Source organism: Atheta coriaria, unplaced genomic scaffold, assembly GCF_025399875.1.
Source record: "Atheta coriaria isolate IRGN ID8LTWV9N9 unplaced genomic scaffold, Caltech_Dcor_3.1 hic_scaffold_6_pilon, whole genome shotgun sequence".
NCBI classification, from domain to species: Eukaryota; Metazoa; Arthropoda; class Insecta; order Coleoptera; family Staphylinidae; genus Dalotia; species Dalotia coriaria.
In genome coordinates, this window is record NW_027045448.1 from 9,669,370 (window position 1) to 9,694,866 (window position 25,497).

General features: G+C 34.3%; 1 protein-coding gene across 2 annotated transcripts in view; it reads right to left on the reverse strand.

Annotated features, from left to right (window-relative positions):
- The window catches only part of LOC135794188 (Krueppel-like factor 5), a 75,605-nt gene that overhangs the window by 14,063 nt on the left and 36,045 nt on the right, over nt 1–25,497 (reverse strand). Inside the window, exon 1 of one of the 2 annotated variants that reach the window (XM_065305371.1) lies at nt 18,025–18,063. The exons of the other annotated variant lie outside the window; for it this stretch is intronic. Coding sequence (XP_065161443.1) covers nt 18,025–18,039 — 15 coding nt within the window. The 5' untranslated portion in view covers nt 18,040–18,063. Of the gene's footprint in view, nt 1–18,024; nt 18,064–25,497 lie in introns of those variants that run through there. 2 annotated transcript variants of the gene reach the window in all.

Genomic DNA, 25,497 nt, shown 5'->3' on the forward strand with positions numbered 1-25,497 from the left:
ACAAATTTTTTCATAAAACACTTTTTATCCAAAATTAATTTGAAAAATTAATTATACTCATTATAATTCATTTTGACCAAAACCACCGCCAATTTAATTTTTTGTGAGCTCACGACAAATAACTACAAATAATATTAAACTGTATGTATATACATAGACATTTCTATAAATGGAACTTTAAATTAGTTAATTGTCAGCACTTAATTTGCTGACAAATTAACTGAACAAGAAAATGCGAAAATAGTCATCACCATCATCAGTCTTCCATCATTTTTGCACTCGCAATCTTCCCCAGCTAATGCCGGTCTCACAACGGCGGCATGTACGGTAAATAAGTGTAATGAGAATGAAATATGAAGAATTACGTGTACCCAAGAACCTATAAAGGTATATATAAAGGAATACGAATGTGCGCGCCGCTCAAAGCCGACGTGTTTGTGTTTGTTTGCGTGTGTTTGGCCGGCTGGTCTGGCAATTTGCAAATTGCGTGTCGAAAACGGCGGCGTCGACGATGCGTGGAGACTCTTGGCATCGGGGCTGCCCTCTGACATCGATTTTTCGACAAGGTGTATTCCGCCGTCGCGTCGGGCACGTAAGGAACGAATGCGCCGCTAACAGTAACTGTACAACGCGCTGCATCGCGGCGGTGCGGTCCGCGCCGCTTCCTCATATCGCCGAATGCATTTTTACCGGACTTGAAAAAGCACAATCTATGCACACGCACACACAAGCATCTACGTTAGCTAATCCAACATGTCTTACCGGGATGGATACATGTGTTGCGCATGTTGTGTGCGTGCCGTGAGCACTCTAGCATTCTACATGCCATGCTTTGCTTTCGTACATCATTAAAAATATTAATAATCGTCCGGCGCGCGCATACGCGCGATAGTGATAAGTAATTAAAGTGAGAATACACATTCTAGGATCTGGACGCATGAAGGATGATTTTTGATAAGCTTATTCAAGCGCGCTGCGACTCTTTATGCAAGGGCAAGCCGCGAAACAAATGCAGGCGCATGAGGAATGCCGCATATTTGGAATTTGGTATTTCGCAAGTCGTTAATTTCGTGCGGACGCGCAGCGAGTATTACGCGAACGGTTTAGATGATATTTTTTTTCGTCGTTTCAGCGACCGACTATCTTGCGAATCACGAACATCGCCGGCCGCAAATCGCGCGGTTGTAAAATAATTAAGCAGATTATCGTAATGAAACGCATTAAGTAATTATTGTAGCAGCTTGTTGGAAATGCCAGCACGTATTTTAGACTTTAACTTAATCACAAAGGATGTGTACTTATGCAGTACAACTTAGTATTAACCGATACATCTTAGTTTAAACTGCTCAAAAGGGTAATAAATTATGAATCATATAAACAACGTGAAAAAAGTGTTAAAAAATAATAAAGAGTCAAAAGTAATAAAATAATATTTCTGAACGACTTTTACCATAAAAGAAGTTGAAAACTTCCTGTTTTATAGTTAAAAACTGCAATTTTCGAATAATTTAATTATTTTTCAAGTAATTATGATGAAGAACGTGAAATGTACGTAAAAATGAGTTTAACACTGTTTGCGTCTTTTTCTGCATTTAGATGGCCACAAAATCCTAAAATAAGTAGGTACTTACTCTTATTTCATTACAAAAAGTTTATGCTTGCTGTACAAAGATAAATTTTAGCAGTACATAAATATTAATAAATATCTATTATTAGATTGATCAATGAATGACTATTTTCATATACTATTTGGCAAAATTCCGTATTGACTGCAGATAAACATCTCAAAGTTAAAAAAAAAACGATAAATACTGATTTAAAAGCATATTAAAATTAATTACTCTTAACAAATTACTCCACCGCAACAAAAATATCCACAGCCGCAGATAATTTATATGCTAATCGTGTCTCACAGCCACAAATACCAAGCATTTTTTTGCTAACTTTTCCTACACCTGCTACGCCAAAGAAGCAAAGATTTTATTCATTTAGGTGATATCAACGACGCTAAGTAATTATCTTCTGATAGAAAATAAAGCGCTTCGGGCGGTAATAAATTCCAACTTCAATAAAGTATTGACGTCAATAGTAAAATGCGCTTTATCGAAGCAAAGTACTGCTACGTGAATTAATAAAGCTGCATAAAAATACCAATTTGAATAGAATATTCATCTTCAACTTGAAGCAATCTTGTGTAACTGAAATATTTATACTTTTGGAAAATGTTATACACTATATATAACCCGGATGAATTATTATCTTTGTGTGTATGTGCGTACTAATCAAATTAAAAGCACCAAAGATTGATTTCAGTTTGATTTGTTACATTACTTAAGTCGGTGTTTCATTGACTTGGGTGTAGCTTTCAACGTCGATTAATTTAAATTGCTTTTAAATGAATTCACAATTTAATAGGCAACACAACGAGGCGGCTAGATGATAAAAGATCATGCCTTGGTGATAGTTATCACGCATAATGTGAGCACATAAATTAATACCTGCAATGCGTGGTGCAAAGTGGCGTTTATGGGGTCATACATTTGTCTTTAAGATTTACTAATCGATTAATATTTATAACTTATTAGTTTAGTTACCTTCTACAATAAATGCTCACGTTCGCAAGTAATTATTTTATAAAAAAAAATAGGTTTTATTGCAAATTAATGCTTTAAATACTTACAAATGATTTTAAAAAAGAAATAGGACTCACCTGAAACAGAAAAAAATTACTTGTAGATAAGTTATAAGAAAAACATAATTAATTGCGTAAATACAGTAGAATCCGTTTATTATGACTCCGCTTATATTGACCAACCGGTTATTATGACGTAACTACACTACCAAGTTTGGTTTTCATATATAATTCTATATAAAAAAGTCGGATATAATGACTTCGCTTACAGTGACATGTCGCTTATTATGACCCATTTTTAATAGATTATGTCCGGTTATAATGACCAACATGATTCTTTACACCTCCGGTCATGCTCGTTGATTCCCGACGACGATCGACACGTGGCGAACTTTTTATATTTATTGCTACATTTCTTTTATGATTGTCAAATTACTTTTATGTATTTACTATCGGAAAGACCAAATGCTTAAATAATAAATTTAAGCATTCGGCAGCAGCACCTTGACCACGACTTAATCCGTATTTTCCATTAATCCGAATTTGGCGTGGGTCATTCGACAATCTCAATGCTTTTTAAAAAACAAGAACCGTATTAAGCAATCGTTCAATTCAAATGTTTTGAAACCGATGAGGCTTCGAAAATCACAAGAAAATTAATTAAATGAAAAATCAAAAGCAGACAAAAATTACAGATTACTTGCAGTAAAAATACACTTGTAGGTGTTATAATGTGCTGATTACGTGCAATTTTGATTTTGATTTAATATGTATGTATATGTACATATTTACATAAAAAAGGGTTTTCATTTCTCAAAACGCTTTGTATGACGTCCGCTTATTATGACGTGTTTGTCAATTCCCTTCGATGTCATTATAACCGGACTCTACTGTATACAAAAAATGTAACTAAATTAGAAAATCTGAATTTACTTGACGAATACTCTTAATTTGTGTTTCGGTCACGAACCCCAAGTAGAAAAACGAATAATAAATACTAAGTGCGCAGAAAAACTCGAGAGAACCTCTAGTTGTTAATGTGTAGTGCGTGCGCGGCGCGTATTAGAACAAAGACCAAAAGTGTGCGGCGTATCATCCGCGTTGGATCATTAGAATGAATAACTGCTACTAGAAAGCACGAAAAAGCCATCATGGCCATCATGTTACCCATTGTTACCATTACCATACATGATCAACCGCCAAACTGACTGATACCCACTGAGATATAACAAAAATATTAAAATATTAAAGAAATGGTGTTTCTAATTTAATAAATTAATAAATAGCATATTCAAAGTGACTAATCATTTTTTTTCACCTTAAATAACACTTAATTGAAATAATTGGGAATAAGATCATGTGTAAAACTAAAATGATGCAATGAATCAGCTTAAATCGTAAATTTAAAACTGAAAGTATAGGTAACATTTCAAACAGTAGCAAGATCCTGCTGTCAAATATAAAAGAATAATAATGACTCAGTGGTCAAGTCACTGAATGTCATCTGGTTGTTAAAAGTTACAACTCCCACCCAAAATAAAGGTACACACGAAAACCTTCCAACCCAACCATTACGTGGGTCATTAATTAAAATTAGAGCCAAACTGAGCAACTGGCATTCGGCCCCGACCATTAATTTACGAGCGCACGTCTGGAAGCAACCCCAGCACTATTTATAATCGATATAATAGATTGTGTAATGAATAAATGAATGAACGCAACACGAGCAAATCAAATTCGAATGACAGAAACGAAATTAAATGATCTTCGGATCTACTGTGTGATGTGATTGTAATATGCCATCCGTCATCAGCCACAAATGATGTATCGATGCGCGAGTTGTGACAACGACTTCCGATTGGATTCGACAATGCATCAATAATTTTAATTAATGGATTCGATTCACTTGACACTGCATCCGTTTGTGATTCAATTCTTTTAATTTTAAATTGAGGTTGAATTAACCCTAGAATACTGTTATAGAAGAAGTTTTTACTTAATAACTCAAAAACTATTAATAATATAATTATAATTCCATCAATAATAGGTTGTGCAATAAATTCTACATCTATTTACCAAACATGTTATTAATTGGATAATTACAAAAAAACTTATTACCAATTGAAGTTAAATTTTATTAAAAATTTAAAAATTTGACAAATTTGTCTGTAATTTCCCCAAAATAACTTATTTTGTAAATTTTTTTGCATCATTAGATGCACAATTTAATACTAAGTTAAGTTATGAATAAATAAATTAAGTGAGTTAATTAGTTTTTTAAATATTAAGAAAAAACTAAAAATTTTCAACTGTTATGGTTGCATTATTAGTTTACATTCCAGGGTTAAGAAAGAAACCCCCAGGTATGAGAAGCTTCGCCAAGATAAAGCGTATTACGAAAGGGTCTCATTAATTAGCTAATGCATCGTGGTGGCAAGTATAGCACGCAGTTTTACAGATAATTTAAGCGGAAACCTTCTTGGAATTCTCCTCGGTGTACATGCGCCGCGAGCACTAGACGACAGACCAAGGAATAAATGAATTTTAATTTCATTAGGGTGATATTTATTTGCGCCATTTGCGTGTGGCTCAATTAATTTCATGCTGCACAAAAACTAGTTCTCGCACTGACAATTAACAACCGTGTACAACAAATTTTAAACAGCTGCGACATATTCAACAAAAATGCAAACAATAAATTTGCAGAAACAATCTGTATAAATACAACCAGACGCAGAACTAATTATATACGTCAAGTCAGAAAGAAAATTACGATAATTGTTCATTTTTATTGAAACGAGTAGGCGTCAGGATTGCTTATTGTTTGTGTATGTTGATTTGTTTATGGCCATCGCGTCGTATTTTAATTGCAAATGGACATCGGCATCGTTCGTAATTTGAACAATTTACAATGTACACACTACACACGATGGCTTTCGGCTTTCGACTATCACTAAACAATTCACAACATAATTAGTTGTTTCACTTGGCGGCGCTGCGTGTTTGAGCTTTAAATTTATACTTTTGAAATTTGAATTTTATTTGAATATTGTGAATGATATTCGGTATTTCACAATAGCATTATTTCATCTAAAGGAGAAAAAAATTAATTATTTGCTCATAAATTCAAGTTGGAAGGCTCATTATTCAAAAATAAACAATTAATTTGTACTGGACAAAAAAGACGAAAATATTATACAATATTACTTGGAAATTATGATAATTATGATTAAATTAACAAGTTTTATGAATTTTGAAAGTTTCCTAACAAGTTTTATTGTGTGAAACGCCATAATTACTAGTTGTTTACAAGAAAGTAAAATAAAACGAAAATACAAGAATAAAAATACGCACATCTCATAAAGAAAATTAAACAACTAATTCAACATAACATAAAAAGCACTACCGTTGTTCAACTACTGAACGTTTCCATTCGGCGGACAATAAAAACGTCAAATTGATGATTATAAATTGTCGTTAATTATACGTGTTTTTCTCTTATTTCGTTGCGCTCTCGTTTTTTATAGTTTACAGTTTCATTAGGTAGAGTTAAGCATCAAATACAGTGCGATTGTTACATGCGCACATACTTATTACTCGCACTTGGTACGACGAAGACGAATGCGTAGTTTTCCCAGTTTCAGACAGCGGTGCCGAAACTTAATCGAATAAAATCACTCCAATTATCCAATTATCTCATTCCCGTTTTTTACATTTTTTATTTTATTTTCTTACTTATACGCACATCGAATAAGCACTTTGTCAATTACTGTATTGCGTTGTATGGACAACAATTTACTTGCACAATAGATAATTATGTAAAGTTGGTTTGTGAAGATTAATTAAAAATATTAAATGTAAAAAATAAAGATAACAACAAGAAGTACAAGATAAATGCGTGATGTTGTGGGCGTTTGATGTCTGATCGTAACTGCTCACAATAAGTACTCAATATAAAAAATATCAAAGAGAAAATAAGTTGTGGAATTTTATATACATAATCACAAACAAAACCAACAAAAATTATTGACGTAAAAAATACGCGAAACACCCACTTGTATAGTGATGAGTGAACATGAACAATAAATAATAAATGATAAAAACGATTATATACTTATATAAAATAGTAGGTAATTATTTGTTAGAACACTGGCTGTGGATAACAAAAGATTGGGTTGTGCGTCAAGCGAAACGAATGAGATGTGATGATATATTACAAAACAAGATAAAGAAGACATAAACGACAATTATGGTTAATAAATAATAATTAATATGACTTATGAGCGTCAAGTAATTTTGAAATTTATATCAAGTTATAACAACTTTTACTTTATATAACATGACCAAGTTATTTTCAACTTATTTGAAGTTAATTTCTGTAAGAGAAAAGTTGAAAATCTGACTCAGTTGACAATTACGTTTTAATCAAAAAACAAATAGCTTTAGCAGTATCCATAATCATAATCTTGAGCTCAATGCATCTGCAGTTTAACTCGCAACTTCGGACTTCTTCATCTCATTGTTATTGTCATTTTATATTATATACGTTTTATATTTTTAAGAGAGCTCGGTCAATATGCGTGAAGATAATCTTCTTTGGCAAGATTTCATTGCAACTTGCACTCGATTTTCATAAACTTATTTATACTGATTCTGACAAAAAATAATTTAAAACTTAAATAAAAAATTATTTAACCTGTAACTTGAATAATTTTAGACAATATTTTTATTTTTGATACTTTTTAATAACTTTAACAAAGTTTATGAATGAAAGTTTATGTAAACAATCAGTATAAGTTTCTGAAGCTTTGCATCCATTGTGCGCAGCTAAGTTATGAATAATTCGCGGCTTTACGAGTAGATGGATGGTCGAAACCGATTTTATTCGGTCACCCGTCGCGTTTGAGATGATGCGTTCACACCATCGCGACAATCTTCATCATCTCATTGAATCCGCTTGGCATGGGCGTCGCACAATCGGAGACAATCGTCCATCTACCTTATTTCGGACTGGTCTTATACAATGGGACACTCAACAGTTGCCACGTGGTCATCAACTACCACCATCAGGGATGGTAAATTGATATAATATGAAAATATTATAAATTGTCTCTCTTTAAATTATGACATCTAATATACAGAGTATACAGAGTTTCATAGTGTCGCTAGTCATACTATTTCTATTTGTAGATGAAAAGAAGATTGAAATTAAAAAAACAAACTAAATTGAAATGTGTGTTGCCTACAAAAAATTACTCTGTCAGTAACGCCATCTCGAAGTAATAAACTAAAACTTTTAGGTGCTACTGCCAAAGAAAAAATTCACGGCGACAAGTTGTCTGCTGTGGTTATAACCGAACAACGAAACGTTTACGGAATTTGGTTAAAACATGATTTTCATTTGGCCGCAAGGTGTAGGTCAAGCGATCGCCAACGACAAGTGTTCGAGAATACCATCTACTTCTGCATAGAAAGCGTGATACACATCGCAATTCAAAATACACAAAATTCACTTAATCTCTTATTACTGCGATTACATTTTATACTACAAAAAAAGTAATTAAATTTAATAATAATTTTGTGCCTATTTTGACTCTTTAAATATTTTTATGAATAGCCCGCAACAAAAATTAGCGTTTCAAGATAAATGCTAGCAAAACACGTTTAATCTTAATTAATTACCTCTATACCTACTACTATTCCGAGTTTAATTAAAATTGTGCGCTCGTGACGTTCGAATGCGAGCTTTCGATTTCGATTAGCCATGATTGATAAATGTTTCGGCCGAAAACCACATCGATTCCTAATCTATTAATTGAGTTTCTAATTTAAAATCAACAAAAGTCGATGTGGTACAATCGTGACTTACTTTTTCAATGTGTTGTAAATTAGTAATTAAAAGATGTAATATTTTGGATAATACCTAGTTACATGAAATGGAAGTGCATGAATTATTAATATGACTTTTGACCTCATACAAAATTCAACAGCATATTGGCAGCCGTCTACGTTTTGTTCAATTATAACATTCCTTGCATAACGCCGCAAATCAAATGCTTAACTTTTATTTATTTGCCTTTAATTAGTAAATCAAAGCACAGCGAACGATTTTTAAGTAAGATAATTGCCAAGATTGCTAAGTAGGCGCTTAATACTCAAGTGGTTACATTACTTAATGGACTGACTCCGATGGCAAGTCAATCAATTACAAATACAACATACGTAGCGCGCCGCACAATAAAATGATTGATTTCCTATGCGCGTACAAAAACTGTCTTGTCTCGTGCTCTACCGGTGAGTAGTTGAGAAATTCAATTTATACACACGTTTTCAGTCAAGGCGCTCATTGATCTGGACGAATGCACTGACAAAAAGCGTTTTATATGGTGAAATTACATAATGTGTGTTCTTGTTCTGTCCGCGTCATTAAAATGAAATGTGAATATCACATTTCGTGACGTGAATGGAGCATTACAAAACGCGTAGGCGTTGGGCTTGCTGAAAATGATCGGTACCGTATACTTATTGTTTGTTTTTGTTGTTCTTCTAGTCCAGGGAGCACGGAATTTATACTCCTTTAATTTTTCGTCCATTTTCGGTGATAATTTCCGTAATTTACAATCTGGATTTGTTCGGTGTGTCTGTGTTGGAAAAGATGCAAACATTATGCGTGCGCATAGAAAGCATTTAATGGCATGTAATTTTATTAATAGAAGCTTTTAGTCACCCTCGAGGCGGCCGACGTATCATTTCGATAAATACATATTATTATATCCGATGTACGCAGAATGTGTGTGCGTTGTTGTAGGTGCTGAAATCCTTTCGTCGAACGTGCAGCGAAATTGTAATCGTGCGCCGTGTAGCGCACAAACGAATTATTATTGCTCCTAAACGCGAGTGCGATTTAAAAGCAAAGGTGTCTTCGATAATTGAAACCTCGCATGACCTGATACTTTAAATGTTAACACGCCATTACGACGTCTCGCGCGCGATGCGAAAAATGCCGACAATTCCGAAAGCGTCCGATTAGTCACATGCGGAGTTCTCTAATTAGGAGGCGGCTGCTCTCGGCAGTGATACGACATCACATCAAATGCGCCAAACTTGGACTTGGCGCGGAATGAGAAAATTTCCCGGCTTTGCAGTTGCAGCAACGCGACGTGACGAATATAAGCGATGTATCAATTAATCGTGGGTGTTTGCATCGGTTGTGATCGTGTGTTACATTCGGTGCACGGATGCGGTGCATTTCTCTCATTTTCTCAACTGTACCAAACCGTTGTCAACTTGTTTTATGTATGGGATGCCTAATGCAGTTTTCTCTTGTGATCGCGTTTAGAAAGCGCCATTTTCGCGATAGCTTTACGATTTGAACGCAATAAACTGAAGATGTAGAGTAGTGACCATATATGTAACAGCCCTGAATTAGAAAATTCAATAATTCGACACAGCGTATTCACACATCACCGGGAACAACAAGCGGAGTCCGATAAATGGAAGAATATCACGGAAATAAGTGCCTATTATCTGGGACTACTAAAGTATAGCTAGGTTTTATATCAAAGATACTAGAAAGTAAAAGGAAATGTCAACAATCCTCCAGAATTATCCATAAATTGGTCTAAGTATTTTTTTTTTCAAAAAACAATCGATTCAGACGCCATCTATCGAGTAAAAGCTCTAAATTTCATTCGACAATAAAATAGTATATCTTATCCACGATCTAATTAATTATTGAGATTTATGAAGGCTATAAGAGTAGTTCTAATGGAAGAAAGATAGATTTCAGTCAGTTTCAATCATTGCGTTGGACACAGCTTTATAATTGTGGCATAATAATCAACGCAGACACCTCCCGCTCAAAGCCGCGAAACATTATTATTGCGTGCGCTTTATTCATGCAGCCCGGAGGTAGAAGTGCGCTGCGCCGGTTGTGCACGCTATAAATCTCCGCGTAAAATCTATAAATAAAATCACAAAACAAGGCTAATGCTAACACGCACATTCTGGCGCAATTTCTTCATCGTTTCACATTCAAGTTCTTTTCCAGATCAACGCGGACATGTGTAGCAACGCAATACCCTTACCAACGTAAATACCATTTACGTACGTGTGTTATATTTCATTAATTATTGAATATGCTTTGTCATTTATATGCCGAGTGTGAGGCTGCATGCAGAAATTCAGCGCATTCAATCGAGTGTGATTTATCGACGCGGAGATTTATAACAAGTTCAAGTACATGACACATTTTGCAATATTTCTATGTTGAGTTTTGTGTAATGTCACAATTTTTCTCGAAACCATTGTTAATTATACGTATCAATTTCCTCTCTTTGTTTCAATATTCACGAGATATAAATGCGGGCGCATCGCACAATAAAACATTCATACATTTTATACGTGTGTACCTCTAGGTACCTACAATTCATTAATGTGCTTATTTTTTAGTTTGCATTGATGTAGTTTATGTTCGTATCAAAGACACCCACAGCTATTGTTGGACGTAGCAAAAGGAGAAAACGAACACGTAACGCAGCCGCACGTAACTTAACGCCGAGAAGAAGGAAGAACCGACATCGAGAACAACAAACAAACAACAGTAATAATAAGTTTGTTGCATAGAGGACAATCGATTGTAGCACGTGCGCGACTTTGGTTTTCTTTTCGTTCCATCGGCGTCATCATCTTTCCGCCACAGGTATGTAGTATGCCTTCGTAATGAATAATGTACGGATTGTGCTCTTGTGTGTTGTGCTGGGCATATTAAATATTGGATGCTGGATGATGTAGCATAGTCGGAACAACTGTAATCATAACTTGCTGGTGAATATGTAGATGAGTGGAATTGGTTTTATTGAATTCGGAACACGTTCGAGCGGAAATTGTAAACATGTAATTGTTCTTTGCTCAAGCAATACAAACAATCAAACATTTTACTAATATAATAATAATAACATCCGAATATTTGTGTGTCTAAATATATTTTAATTTTCTGTAATCCACCATTTCTCTTCATTCCCCTATGAAAATTTTCCACGCCTGCGCTTTTCACAAATAATTTCCCTCAGCTTGGCATTGGTGGATTTACACCAGTCTACCAGATTTCCCTGGTGCGCACGTGCGTTCTGCACATTTCTTTATTGATCCATTTCCCTCTGCTGACCTCCTCCTCCACGCAGCGAATAACGCACTCCACTCACATTTCACAATCTCACTCAATATTTATTATCATTACATTTTTATAAGTCGTAAATTTCCATGTCCTCCCGTCATTGGCGCCTTGACCACTTTTTATTATCTGATTTATAATCGGATATCAACACACAACACACACACACAAGGAGGAATTGAATACTTTGAGTGCTCCAACGAATGAAAATTATTCAGTTTCATTTGCGATTGGTAACTGTATTCTATTGTTGTGTGGCGTACGTAGTGTGTAAGCCACACAGGTTTCGCATGTTTATCGATTTATACCGAAAAAGAAACTTAACCTTTGACTGAACAATAAATCGGAATGTAACTTACACGATAAACATTTGCGGATACCAGAGGTTTAGATTATTATTATAGACATATGTTCGTCGAATATGAGGAATTGTCGTCAGTCAAGGTAAGAAGATAAATAGTTTTGGCGGTAGCTTATAAATGTCTGCGCATAACAATGATAAATGAACATGACATGAACCAGATTTGACAATGACAAGGTTGGATTAGAATTAAATTATTATTATTTGTCACAACAAATAATTTCCTCATATGACAATTCTTATAGTAAATACCTCTATTTAAAGAAGAAGACAGAAGATGATAGTGTTTTCGTTTCCAATAGCCATTACAGTACAAAAGACAAACTCATTTAAATAACTAGTTATAAATCTTAAATCCATGAATGAAAATTATCCATCTATCGCCTGCTCTCGCGTTGCACTTATCTTCCGACACCAACGCCACAAGTTGTTCAACTCGTCGAAGAGGATGGTATAAGGCATTCGGAGACTAAAGAAACGATGGTATGTTTGTATTTATTGTATTTTTCCACACCGCACATTGCTTGCTATAGACATATTTATTCCTTTTTCATATCTTTACAACCAAAACGACAACGCACTGGTCCGCTAATGCATCTATCGATCTATCTAGCAATATCTATCCGAGGGTCGTAACTTATTCTGGAGCCTGCGAGGTTACTTCATTCCACGTTCAAGAATGAAAGCTGAGCAAAGTCTCTCTGCGCGAGAGAGACTAATGTGCCAGCAAAAGTATGAGGAAGGAAATGGAGGTTACGCGTCATTTGAACATTTACAAGTCGTAAATAATAAATAATAAATGCGGCTAAGCTAAGCGCACACATAACACACAATGATCCAGCGTGTGGAATCTGAAAAGACAATTTGTTATGAGTACCTAAGTTGCGTCTCTTCATAGGTCGCGCTGTTTCAAAATCGTTTATCGTTCACTGTCATCTTGTTAGCGCTCAGATTTTGCTCAATAATTGAATAATAAATCACTCCAATTAAACGATGAAAATTGTGTTTGTTATAAATCTATTTTAATTTAAAAATATTGCTCAAATTGTAACATTTTGTTGCACAAATTGCGTAATTTATAATTTTATAGAAAGTCGAAACGTGAACCTCATCAGTTAAGTGTTTACTTGTTACTATATCGTCGATAAGCTACACTTGTGTGTTCATGACAGTGGTGAGTTCTTGCGGTCATGTTGTAGCAGGTTATCCGGAGTCAGACGTAACGAGCCTCTCAACTTATGAATGAAGATATGCACTCTAACGTCTCATCCACTCAAACCTGCTACACCGCAAACTCGTCACGACGCAAACAAAAATATACGTAGTAGAAATCACGGTTACTGTTAGTCATCGAGTTCATAGCGATGAGCAAGGTGAGAAGAAACTCGATAAAATAAATGTCATAAAATTTCCAGAGCAATATGAGCTCTATTTTAAACCAAATCAAAAATATAAAAAATAATTTATGTATCAATTGATCTATTGATAGTCCTCAATATTATTAACTTGCGCAATCACATTGAATTGAAAGATGAAGATGAAAATGTTGCAATGTTGTTCGATTCATTTGTCAGATCGTTTGATCTCTTAATCGATAACTTTCGAACGCCACATAAAGATCGTTTGTAATCAAAGAAAGTTATGCCGATGAAGAAGTTCTGCATAATAGAATTAATTCCGCCATCACCTTTTACGGTTACAAATACTAACTGAAAACAATCAATTCTTTGATTGTTGTGTTGATACGATTGTTTTCTTGAGAGGTATCAAAGATATTTATGAAATATATTTGAATAACATTCGAAAAACATCGGTTGTGATTTGCGTAGATTTAAAGCATATAGTTTATAGTGATTTGTCATTATAATTCTTATCTTGCCGAACATCTGTCAGACATAATCCTAGGTTTAGAAAAATGCTTCATGTTAAAAGCAATAATTTATTTTTTTGATTTTTGTTAAATATTACATTAATCTTCTTATAATATCTGTGAATGTGTCTGCTTTGCGGAATACTAGTGTGAGACACCTTGTAGTTTATGCATAATGCATTAGACGAAACAAATTAGAAATTTAAAATATTTGAAAGCACCTATTAAGACAATCTATTCATAATTGTTCTGTGAGTAACAATGAATGACATATTAATAATTTATCATCATTTAAATTTTATGCTTTGATCGTTATTGTTTTGTCTGATTAATTTATAATAATTGATAGAAACACATTAAACTTATGCACCAGGTGCAACATATTGTTTTAATTATGTTCTCGTTAGAAATGTATACTTTGATTAGTAAAATATGAATAAAAATAAAATTTTCCTTAAAAAAAAAACGAAAAAAAAAATTGTGACTTTTATTATATTCTAGGTAATATAGTGCAATGAACTTTTAAAAGATGTAACAAAAAACGATTAGCACGATCGACTTCGCTTTCATCCAAAGAATCGATATCAATAAATAGTGCCTGCATGAACCAATTGATCGAATATTTTGTAAGCCGATGCTGCGGTATGTGCTGCAGTGGTTGTATATTCGAAATGTCAAAAAAAGTTTCAATTTCGCAACAGCGAAGACCGCAAAACGCCGACCGCAGTACTTTTGCATTGCGATTTCCGATGCGCCTCGAACAAATTGCACACGCCGCACGGCGCTCCAGTAACCCGATGCAATACGCGCACTTTCCGTAATAATTCACACCGGCCTAAGGACGACGCGGCGGCGGCAGCAGCAACGAATTGAAATCGAAAAGTTCATCGATATTATCCCGCCGAGGTACAAATGTGTTGCGCTCGCAAAGTGTTCGCCGTCCAATTTCACTCTCGCGCACGCCGGCGGTAAAACGTCGTATAGAAATTGAAAACGAACGAAATCGGTTAAGTAAGTGAAACATAAGGCAGCATAATGTCGAGAGTGGAAAATGCCACAGATAGATATTTATGTATCTATTGTCTTAGCCCATCGTCGTTGAACTATAACCGGCCGATTGCTCCAGCGCAAAGCGTTTTTGGTCGCGGCGTCGTCGCCGCTTGTTATTTGTCTTCTACGCTGGCTTTTCGTGGCATATCGTTGGTGGAAAATGTCAAATCTTTCCTGTCTTTGATTGCGCACTGCCACAACGTGTAATAAGGTTTATCGTTATCTCGTAACTAAATGACTTTGTAAAAGTTCGGCGTGTGTTCAACTACGTGATCTTCTTGTGCTATTCAAAAAGTCGACGATAATTATTATTGTTACAGCGACGATGGGAGAGTAGAAACATTTAAAATTATACCCATTACATAAATATTTCAATTATTTACAAATAAATTGATTTCGAATTAGATTGATCTTATTTCGCTTCATGTCGCACTGTTAATCTTGTGATGGATGACATTGCTCTACTTATTTTCTATGCAGTATATGAAAATTGTTGGAAAATATTTGTGCCGCATTTTTTACCATATCAGAACGTCGTCTGCTTTGTTCACAATATGGATCGACTTACACATTTATGACTTAATAACTATTGATTACAAGTCTTGCGCAGCAGCCTGCACGCCTCATCAAACCAAAGTGCTCGTAAATTATTTAATTACATACTAACCAACTCTTGTCAGCAGTGTGACCATAAATGTAAAATCAATTAACAAGAATAGTGAGTCATTCATTCCATAATAATACAAAAAAGTCCGTAGCTGAATTGTTGCCAAAAATGTTGCAATTTTCATTGGATACTTGAAATCTTAAACAATCGTGACTTAAATTTACTTGCATTGAAAAACGACAACTTCATATGCTACCAGTTGTCAGATTTCATCTTGCGTATACATATTCTTTGTTTGTTTAAATTATTATACGGCATGTGGCGGTGTTTGACCTGATTGCTTCGGGACGGCAATTAATTACGAATTTTTATAATGTACAACAATCAATTCTTTACGTATTTCTTGTTCTTGTATGCAATATCTACGTTGGTGTGTAAATCGGGTCATAAGACACGAATATTTATACAAATCTAAGAGCCGTCGTAAATTTGATGAATCAAGATAATGCATGTTATTGTAAGATCATAACGCATGAAATAATCACGAATTAAAGCGCGAATTAATAAATCAATGTTAGCGTGTAAAAATTGTGCAATCGCTAGAAAACAATGCGAAATATGTGTACAATACGAATACTCGTACATTCTACACGTGTGTTATTTATAGTTGTTAATATCGAGTATAAAAACATTACAATATCATAAAATTTACTTTATGGTTTATAGAAATTCCATTGCAATATGAAATTTACAACAACTATTCTTTCCTTGGCGACATAAATGTACACGGACAATTTCCCAGAAATCAAAAATGCAAATCGCAGCGTTTTTCCACGTCCATTTAATAAAATAAGGTACAGTTGTTAGTCACGCTGTCACAAAGTGGACTTGAACGTTTGCGAGTTTTCGCTAGCGCGAAAAACTAGAACTTCTATATGGTGCATTGAGCATTAACTTCGCTTCAATGTGTAACACGTATGTACGATCAATTTTATTTACGCTGTGCGCTCGTAAAGCTCGAAATCCCGTTTAAGGCAAATAGATTTACACTATAAAGTAGTTACAGTGTGGCAGCGCCGCATTGGAAGCCCGTCAGAAGAATGGGCTGCGAGCGCCGCGAGTCGGTCACTCAAGGCACGATTTCGATACGAAAAACGCGCGCGGATTCCATGCAATCAGCGGCCGAACGAAACGAAACGCCTTTGTCACGATCCGACAATCCATAACGCCATTAATAACCGATTACTTAATCGCAATGACACCATACTAATTTAATATATTGCTTATTCTAACCTCATTTGAGCAAACTCACGACTACAGGATGTGTAGTTTTTAGAAAATCCATCAGATGGCGTTACTAGCCTTTGAACGGTAATAAATTGAATCTAAATAATGTTTATTTTACTCCTGACCGTCAGTATCTTATGATTTATCGCACGCACTTTAAGTCTATGCTTCGCGTAGGTGTTTCGATTAATAAATAACAATTCGATTTTGTACGATATTGACAACTGCGTATTTTTTTTCAAAAGAGAAATTTATATTCGTGTAAAATTCTAAAACGACCTAATAAAGCATTAAAAAACAGTAATTTTTAAGCGTCTGGCGTTTAATCCTTTGATGTTAATCTGAATTTATTAATTTCTTCTAATTTATCGCCATGTTAGTCTAATATGAATACAAAGTAACATTAACAACAAATGCCTATTAAAATGTTAATTTAAATGCTCAATAGGCGTCCAATACATAATATACAATATGTTTTTTGTCGAATAGCAAAAACATTCCGATCCGTGTGACTAACATTAGCCGCGATATTTATTAATTATTATTAACATATGCATGAGGAGATCGTCCGTGCGCGTGGGCGTATTGCACATCGTCGCTTGCTTGGAATGAGTGTGTAAACAAATGCACAAATGTGCAATGCGCAATTTCGCGTTAACAAATGCAGCATGCCGCCATGCAGGTCAGAGGCATTCCATCCGTACAATTATATGTGCAGAAACGCTCGTTCAGTGGTCGTATATTAACGTATAATATTTGTTTAGATGTCACGATTGTCGTTGGCAGTAAAACTGAAATTTAATGATGCATAACAAAAATGTAACGTGCTTTAATGAAGTGCCACCATGAGCGTTGAATGTCAAGTTAAGAGAAAAGTCGCGCTTTGCTTTTTGTATTCATGCAATTCTGCGTAACGATACACATGTCGCGTTGTGTACTTTTATACTGAATGTTAAAGGTTAAATAATGTATATTAACTGTTTCAGTTGTGAAAATAATACAATATTTATAGTTACTATAAAGGCACGCAACCAACTCTACTTACAGAAATAGAGATCATCTTTGGTTAACAAAGGAAGCAGAAGAGAAAGTTACCTGAAACAAAAGAAAATAATTAATCGACATGATTACAAATGGTTTTACTTCCGTTACATCAGTTATGACGTCACATAAATATTTTTGCTGAAGTTATAGTTATAGTAAACAATATCCAAATGGTATTTGTGTAACCAATTTTCTAAATAGGAATTTCACGAGCAATAAAAACAAGAAATAAAAAATTAAGAGCAATAAAAAAGTGATTTATAAGGATCATATGAGCAAAGGTATAACGCACACTCGGCTCACATTTCAGACCGAACCTTTTCATCAACTTTCAGTTTTGATTTAACTCTTTAATGAGCACTTAATGCGCGTGTGTGCGCCGCGTGCTGGCAGATCGTTACGTGTGCGTATTTCAATGGACGCGTATCAATCATTAACAAACATTAGATACGAGCATATAAAAAGGTAATAACGATATGATGTACCTAGCATAATAAAATTGACCGTCGACGAATGTGTTTCATTGAATTCCGTTACATTTCTTGTCTGCGTTCATCAATGATTCTCTCCGTTGGAGTGCATTATTTATGGTACTGTAAGTCGTAATGAAATACGACAATTAATATTTTTCAACAGATTGGTTATAAACAAAAAATAATTCACTTAATAAAAATATTATTAATGGCATAAAAAATCAATTAATCACATTCGAGTTTATGTCTGGTAATTTGATACGTAGTTTAATTTCATATGCAGACAACGTCTAGAATTACTTTCATTTACATTTTATTGTAAAATAAGTAGAAATTGGTTGCTTTAAGATGAATAATTATTAACTGAATATTAAGTGCTGAAAGTATCATTTTTACAGTAAACCTAAATTCGGTTTCAATTTTGTTTAGCATTTTTTCTAAAAATTTTAAGTTTTACTCTGACATAAAACCATAAAAGTGGTAATCTTAAAACTAATGTAAATTATATCAAAACCGAATGTAAACTATATAAACTACCAAGTTTTGATTCAAAAGAAGAAAAAACTTAACACTAACGATTTAATCCATCGCGTCAAATGTTTCAACTTAGTGAATAATGTATTTCTAAAATAATTTCCATTAATTTTAAGCTCGAACGAATACGGATATGTAATGTTAGATCGTAATAAATTAAAGTAGCACTATCTTACGAATGCATTGATGACCGACTACAAATGCGAATTGAAATCTCGAATTCTAACATAAAAAAGACGATTTCCATGAAACGGAAATCGAAATGGATACGTTATATTCGAAACAGATATACAAGTTAATAAAAAGTCATCAAGATTGGTCACGAAATAAAACCTATTTTACCGAATTATTTATTTCTAAATAATTCGAAACCCAATACGCGCACAAAGATTGAATATAAATTATGGAAATAAATTTTATTTTGTGTTAATCGCTTAAATCACACTCGAGCGTCACAGACTGTAGTGTTTACAAAGTTAAACATCAGTTAAGTGATAAATAAGTTCATAAATAAAGAGCTATTCTTCACGCGTTGAGAAATAAAACACGGCGTACTGTGATTGCAGTGATTATTTCATTCCTGACATGTCAATAGCACGTCGGGCTAAAAACGCAGCAAGCAGAATGAATACTTTATATATGCAGATGCAGCTTCGATACTCAAACGCAAATACGAGTATGCGTTTTAAAAATACGCGCAGTCAATATTGCGCCAGCGCTCAGAGCGGCTTTGACTTTGTAATTAGCCGAGAATGTTCATTTCGCGTTGCCATCAGCATCGGAATCTAATTAATTTCAGCCGTTCAGCCGCATTGCGCGCTCTATTGCTGGATACCTAATAAACACACTCTTACATCACATAACATCGATTTTATTATTTTGTTTTGTTGCCAGTGTGTGGAGTATTAACGTAACAACGCATAGATCACTATATTGTTCACAATTAGATGAATAATCGCTGAATAAATTATGTAACAATAATAATCCGTGCTTAAATACCATTAATTCGCGGTTTTTACAAATAATTTGCAAAAATTTATTCGTGACCTTAATAATTTCTAATTATACATCTTGCAGTTTATCTCTGTGCAGTGACATTTGAGAAAATCGCAGAAGTCAAGGAAGAGCAGTATAAATGGTCCGATTGATTTATGTGACCAATCATTGCGCTCAATATTAGAAGATTACAAGTTCGATTGCTCGAATGTGTTGAACGCGAGCACGTACCACTATAAACCTACGTATGTGTACTTGCAAAATCGTTGTAACCGCGATTGTATGAACATTAAAGTTCACTCGGCGTGTGTGCGCGATTGTATGTTTCCGTGGAATTAAAATACTCATAAATCAATCGCTTATAAAGAGCAACATGGACCGTTCGACTGGACATTCGCAAACCTACGATGCACTTCTTCAGGAAGGAATAATTGTGCACGAAGAAAGTTGCTCAATAAATTATTAATCGTTAAATTATTGACGGGTTTGTAAAGTAGGCAACTTTATATCTCAGGAAGGCAGTAAGTTTACAAAAGTGATAAAATGATAAAGTGATAAAACTTAATGAAAAACGTGAAAATGTGAAATATTTATGTGCAAATATTACCAAATTTTTCAAATTATTTACAGAAACGTTTTTTTATCATGATACATTGTAAATAAACTCTCTATGCCAATAAAACCAAGTCGTTAATTGGTAATTCGGATTGTTATCGCGTATGAAGCTCCTCACGGACACTCTCCCATTCCAACTAACCTTTTTCAATTCATCTCTCGGAGGCAAACTCTTAGTTTCGACACACGAAAGCCAACACACGAAGTGTACATTTTGCGTTTTATATGCGGCACGCTGATAACATCAACATTCGCTGCTCCTCATTCGACTAGAAATTGTTGTATTCTTTTTAAATTTCATTTTGCGCTCGAATCCAAACCAGTGTTATCTTGTCAATCATCAATAATAATTTATAGCTGTAAGGCAATTTTTATACCAACAAAACCCAGCCGATTGTCTTAAAGTTTGAAATTTTTACATATGTTACACATGTGTTTGATTATCACGACGATTTTTTTCAAAATCCATTGTTATATCATTGCCTAGATCTGAAAAATTAAGCTGTGTTTCTTCATTGCAGTTGCAACATCTCTACCGTTCGACATCTCAATGGAGAGACCAATGACGTCATTACAAAGCAGCTCAAAATCGATCGGTGAAAATAAAACTTGCGTTTTGTCTTCTTAATAAGCAATTAGCAATGTTATAACGCAACATGGCGGATAGATGAAGCAAAACAACAAGTCACGATTTATTAGATAAATACATGTACAAGTATTGTATTTATTACTATATATAATTTTAAATTCAAGTCATTTAAAGACAAATATGGATCATACTAATATTACTTTAAGAATCTTGTTTTTCTTTAATTGGTGCTGAGAGGCTCCTTTGGCTTTGGACTTTTATGATGACATAAAGAGTTTAATTATTAATAAATTCCAAACAACTAATGTCACACACAGTTCGCTCTAGATTACGTGTGTTGCGCTCAAGTGTGAAAATCAAATTGAATCATGGGATGCAATTAGAAATTATTGCAAAGCGGCATCGGCACGCGTTGGCAACATTTTTAGAACAAGGCCGATCGTCGTTATATTCAATAATAATAATAAGCGCTTGTCTTTAGAATCTCGACAATTTAGCACCATCGGCGGCAAACGACCGAGTCTCCAAGTCAACAATAAATAAGCACGACTGAATCTAATTAGATTATAAAGTACGCGCGTTGACTTGCTCAACTTAATTAGCAAATCTCTTCATTAGTGAACACAGCGGCAGGTAAATGAACATGTTGAACTACGTACACACAGCGATTAAATTATTAAAATATTATAATTACTAATAGAATTATAGACATAAACGTACGAGTATTTATATGTTTGTTTTATTTAACAAATATTTAATTTGTAAATGAGTCAAATCAGTCAAAAATCAAATTTTCGACCTTCGCGCCAATCATCCACGTTACCTTTGCATTCCAGGCATTTTGTTGCGTTCTTGTAGTTTTCTTTGTGTTTTTGTTACGGTTGACAGTTTGTACTATCGCATGTTAAATTTTCGACAGACACATGTTCAGCATAAAGATTGTAAGTATAAAGTAGTTTTATTTTCGGATGTTCGAAACTCCGACGCGGCTAAGAAATATGATTAATGAGTAAGAAATTAGAACGTTGCGCACTTGAGACTTATCAGCTCGGAGTGACTTAAACTAATTATTAATTCATACTCTCGGACGTCATGTGTGTGTGTAGCACTTCTACATTTAAATTTAAATGTTGTTTTCGCCTCTTAGGCGAGTAAATTTTATGAAATGACAGCGTTTTACGTTTTTGGTATGAGCCTAACTGCTCCAAAGCATTAATTAAATAAGAGTTAAAGTCGTGAACTTTTACGTTGTTATAAAAGATACAATTATTTAAAATATGCTTGAAATGTGTGTCTTGGGTAATTGTTTAGATTCTCACTTAATACGAACTGCTTCAGTTGCAATACGAAGTCGTATTGTAAGAATATTGACTCAGATTGTGTCAAAATTTATCGACTTAAAAACGAAGCAAACGATTACCATTTATAGAAACTTTGGATTGCCATCCCGTTCTGACCTATGGCCCATTCTAGTCGAGGCATAATTGTTTCAAAATTGCATGAACAATCGTGCTTAATTAAATATTAAATATTTTATGTCAATTTATCCATAAATACAACTTCAAATAAATTAAATAAATTTAAAAAATTAACTATTTAACTTTTAAATAATTAGTTATTTATATTTTTCATTACCAATTGTTTGTTCTTAAGTTAACAATCAACATTAAATTTGATACGGGTATTTCTTGTCCTGTTGGTGTTATAACTTCACCTATAATGGCACCTACGCATACACTCTTATAAAGTCGAACGTGATACTTAAACGACTGTTAATTAGCAATCGGTTTAATTGGAGTCAATTAATTTGGTATTTTATTGCCCAACGCGGCAACGACAAGCCAGCGGATTAAAGCGAATCAACTGCACAACCGCACATAACATCACCAATTACATAAACTCTAATCTACAGTTAATAGAAGATTTGCGGAAGTCAACTGCAGAACATAATGATTTGCAAATATTTAGTATCTATTTCCAATTTAATAATAAAACCTTTTCAATATAGATAAATAGAATATTTCCCATACCTATCAGTATTCGTTTACTTTACTTAAGTCTGTAAAGTTCAAGGTGTTTTGCACGACGAAATAAAACAACTCTTTGACTACATTCGCAATAAAACGTCGCAGAAAACTGAAATTTATCGTCTATATTCATATAAATATAGCAAAACATTTGTAGATCATTTGTGCATATATTAAAAGATTGTCAGTTTTTATAAGAATATCAAAAGTATTTTATCTGGCGATTTATTTAAGCGCGTCAAGTTTAGTTTTTAGTTTTTTGCATTTCATGCTCACACGACACACGACGGCGTTCATTAATTTTACATCAGCATTCAATTTGTCGTTTTGCAATGGCCGCGCACGCCATGCTGACTTTATGCTTCTTTTATTGACCAGGTCAGGGCAGTTGCGCCATCGTCCAGTTGACATATTTCAGAGATTTCTAACTGATAACTAGATAACCATGTGACATTCCGCGCCAAAATCTAAAATACATATCGAAATTAAATTAAAATTATAATGTGAAATGTATTTTATTTGTATAAAACCATGAATATAATGTAATAGAATTTTGCCTCACGTTATTCAGTAATATCTAGTAAAAACAGATAATAAACTTAACAATTTTCGCCAAATCGAATTATCGTAGTTTGCTATCGCCGCAAGAGTTCTTAATACAACATTATATTATACCACAAGTTGGAAAGCATCGGATGGTTACGAATTCGTCACATACACGATCATTATTTACTAGTGGACCAGTATTACTTAACGGTGGTTTGGAAACTTCTAATTTTGCAATAATAATGGCCAATGATTGAAATAATACTAAGATGTACATTGTTTTACTGCCAGAATACTATGTAAGGAAGATAATTATTTAGTAGTCAAGTATTTGAATATAATTAATTAGCTTTAATTCAATTAAGTGATACTAAAGTGAATGATTAAATTGGAAGTATAATTACATGTCTAGTTATTATAATTACACGCTTGAACTTATCATACGACTGATTACACAATTTCGAACCAAAACGGAAAGATTTTGTGACATTTAACGACCAACAATTTCGTTGTTCGTGCATTTTTTGCAACATTCTGCAATCTGTAGATGAAAAGAGCACTATATTGTTTTATCTCAAAGAATTACTAATAAAATAAGACATCTCATTGAGATTTCAATGATTTATTGTTTAACACCGCAAGGAACTATGAATTTCTTAGCAAATGTATTAAAAAGAAGCGAAAATGCGTCAAGCGTCAAAGAAAAAAGAAACAGTGTTCAAATTACCCGCAGGCCCAGCTCGTGTGTGTGTTTGTACCGCAGTAGACTAGTAAATGACCCGTGCGATCCCGTATGCCCTCAGGGTGTCTCTCTTCTTGCCTGGCGGTATCTTGTGATACCGTTACACATACCTGCCGACCTGCGAGAAAAAGGCACACGTCGCGGCACGTCGCGAGTGAAAGCGATCGCGCCACGCACGTTTCTGTATCGCGGCGCGCGTCGCCGGGCGCTTTTTAATACGCACACTACCCGCGGGCGAAAACAATCCGCGCCGAATCGCGCGCGCGAGCGACGAGAAACGGAGACGCTGGCGATTATTCGGAGTAGTTTATGGATGCGATGATGTAGTACGCCACTGTCGATTCGAATGGAAAGTCGATTTTGCTAATGCAGTAATCCGGTAATCCTAGTCTTGGGAGATTGAAATCTTAATCTTAATTTGCTCGTTTGTTCATTACTATCTCGCCTTCATCTCATCGTTAGAATAAATTGATAATAATGTTGAACTAATTAACATTTTCAATTTGCATTCTTTAAAAAAAAAATGAGTAATGACTTATTTTCTATACTTTTAAATTATTTTAAAGTCTAATATCGGTTGAATTTAATTTTTTTGTATATAAAACTTAAAATTTCGCAAACTGTAATAATATAATCAAAGACTAATCTTTCATTTCACCATGACTATTATTTAATGTATCATATAATTCGGGCAATAATAAACGTGTTGAAATTATATCCTGGAGCATCGATCGTTGCGAACATGCTCGCGAAACCAAAAAATTAAAATCGCTTATCACTTTTTTGTTCCTGCCTAATTAAGCCGCACAAATCCACTTTCTACTCAAGGCGAATATCGCCAATATAGGTATATACAAACAGTTTGCGCAACCATCGCGAGGCGAAGACAATTCGTATCTTGGCAATAATAAACCTCTAAGCGGATCCTGCGTGCCGACTTTGTTGTCTGAAT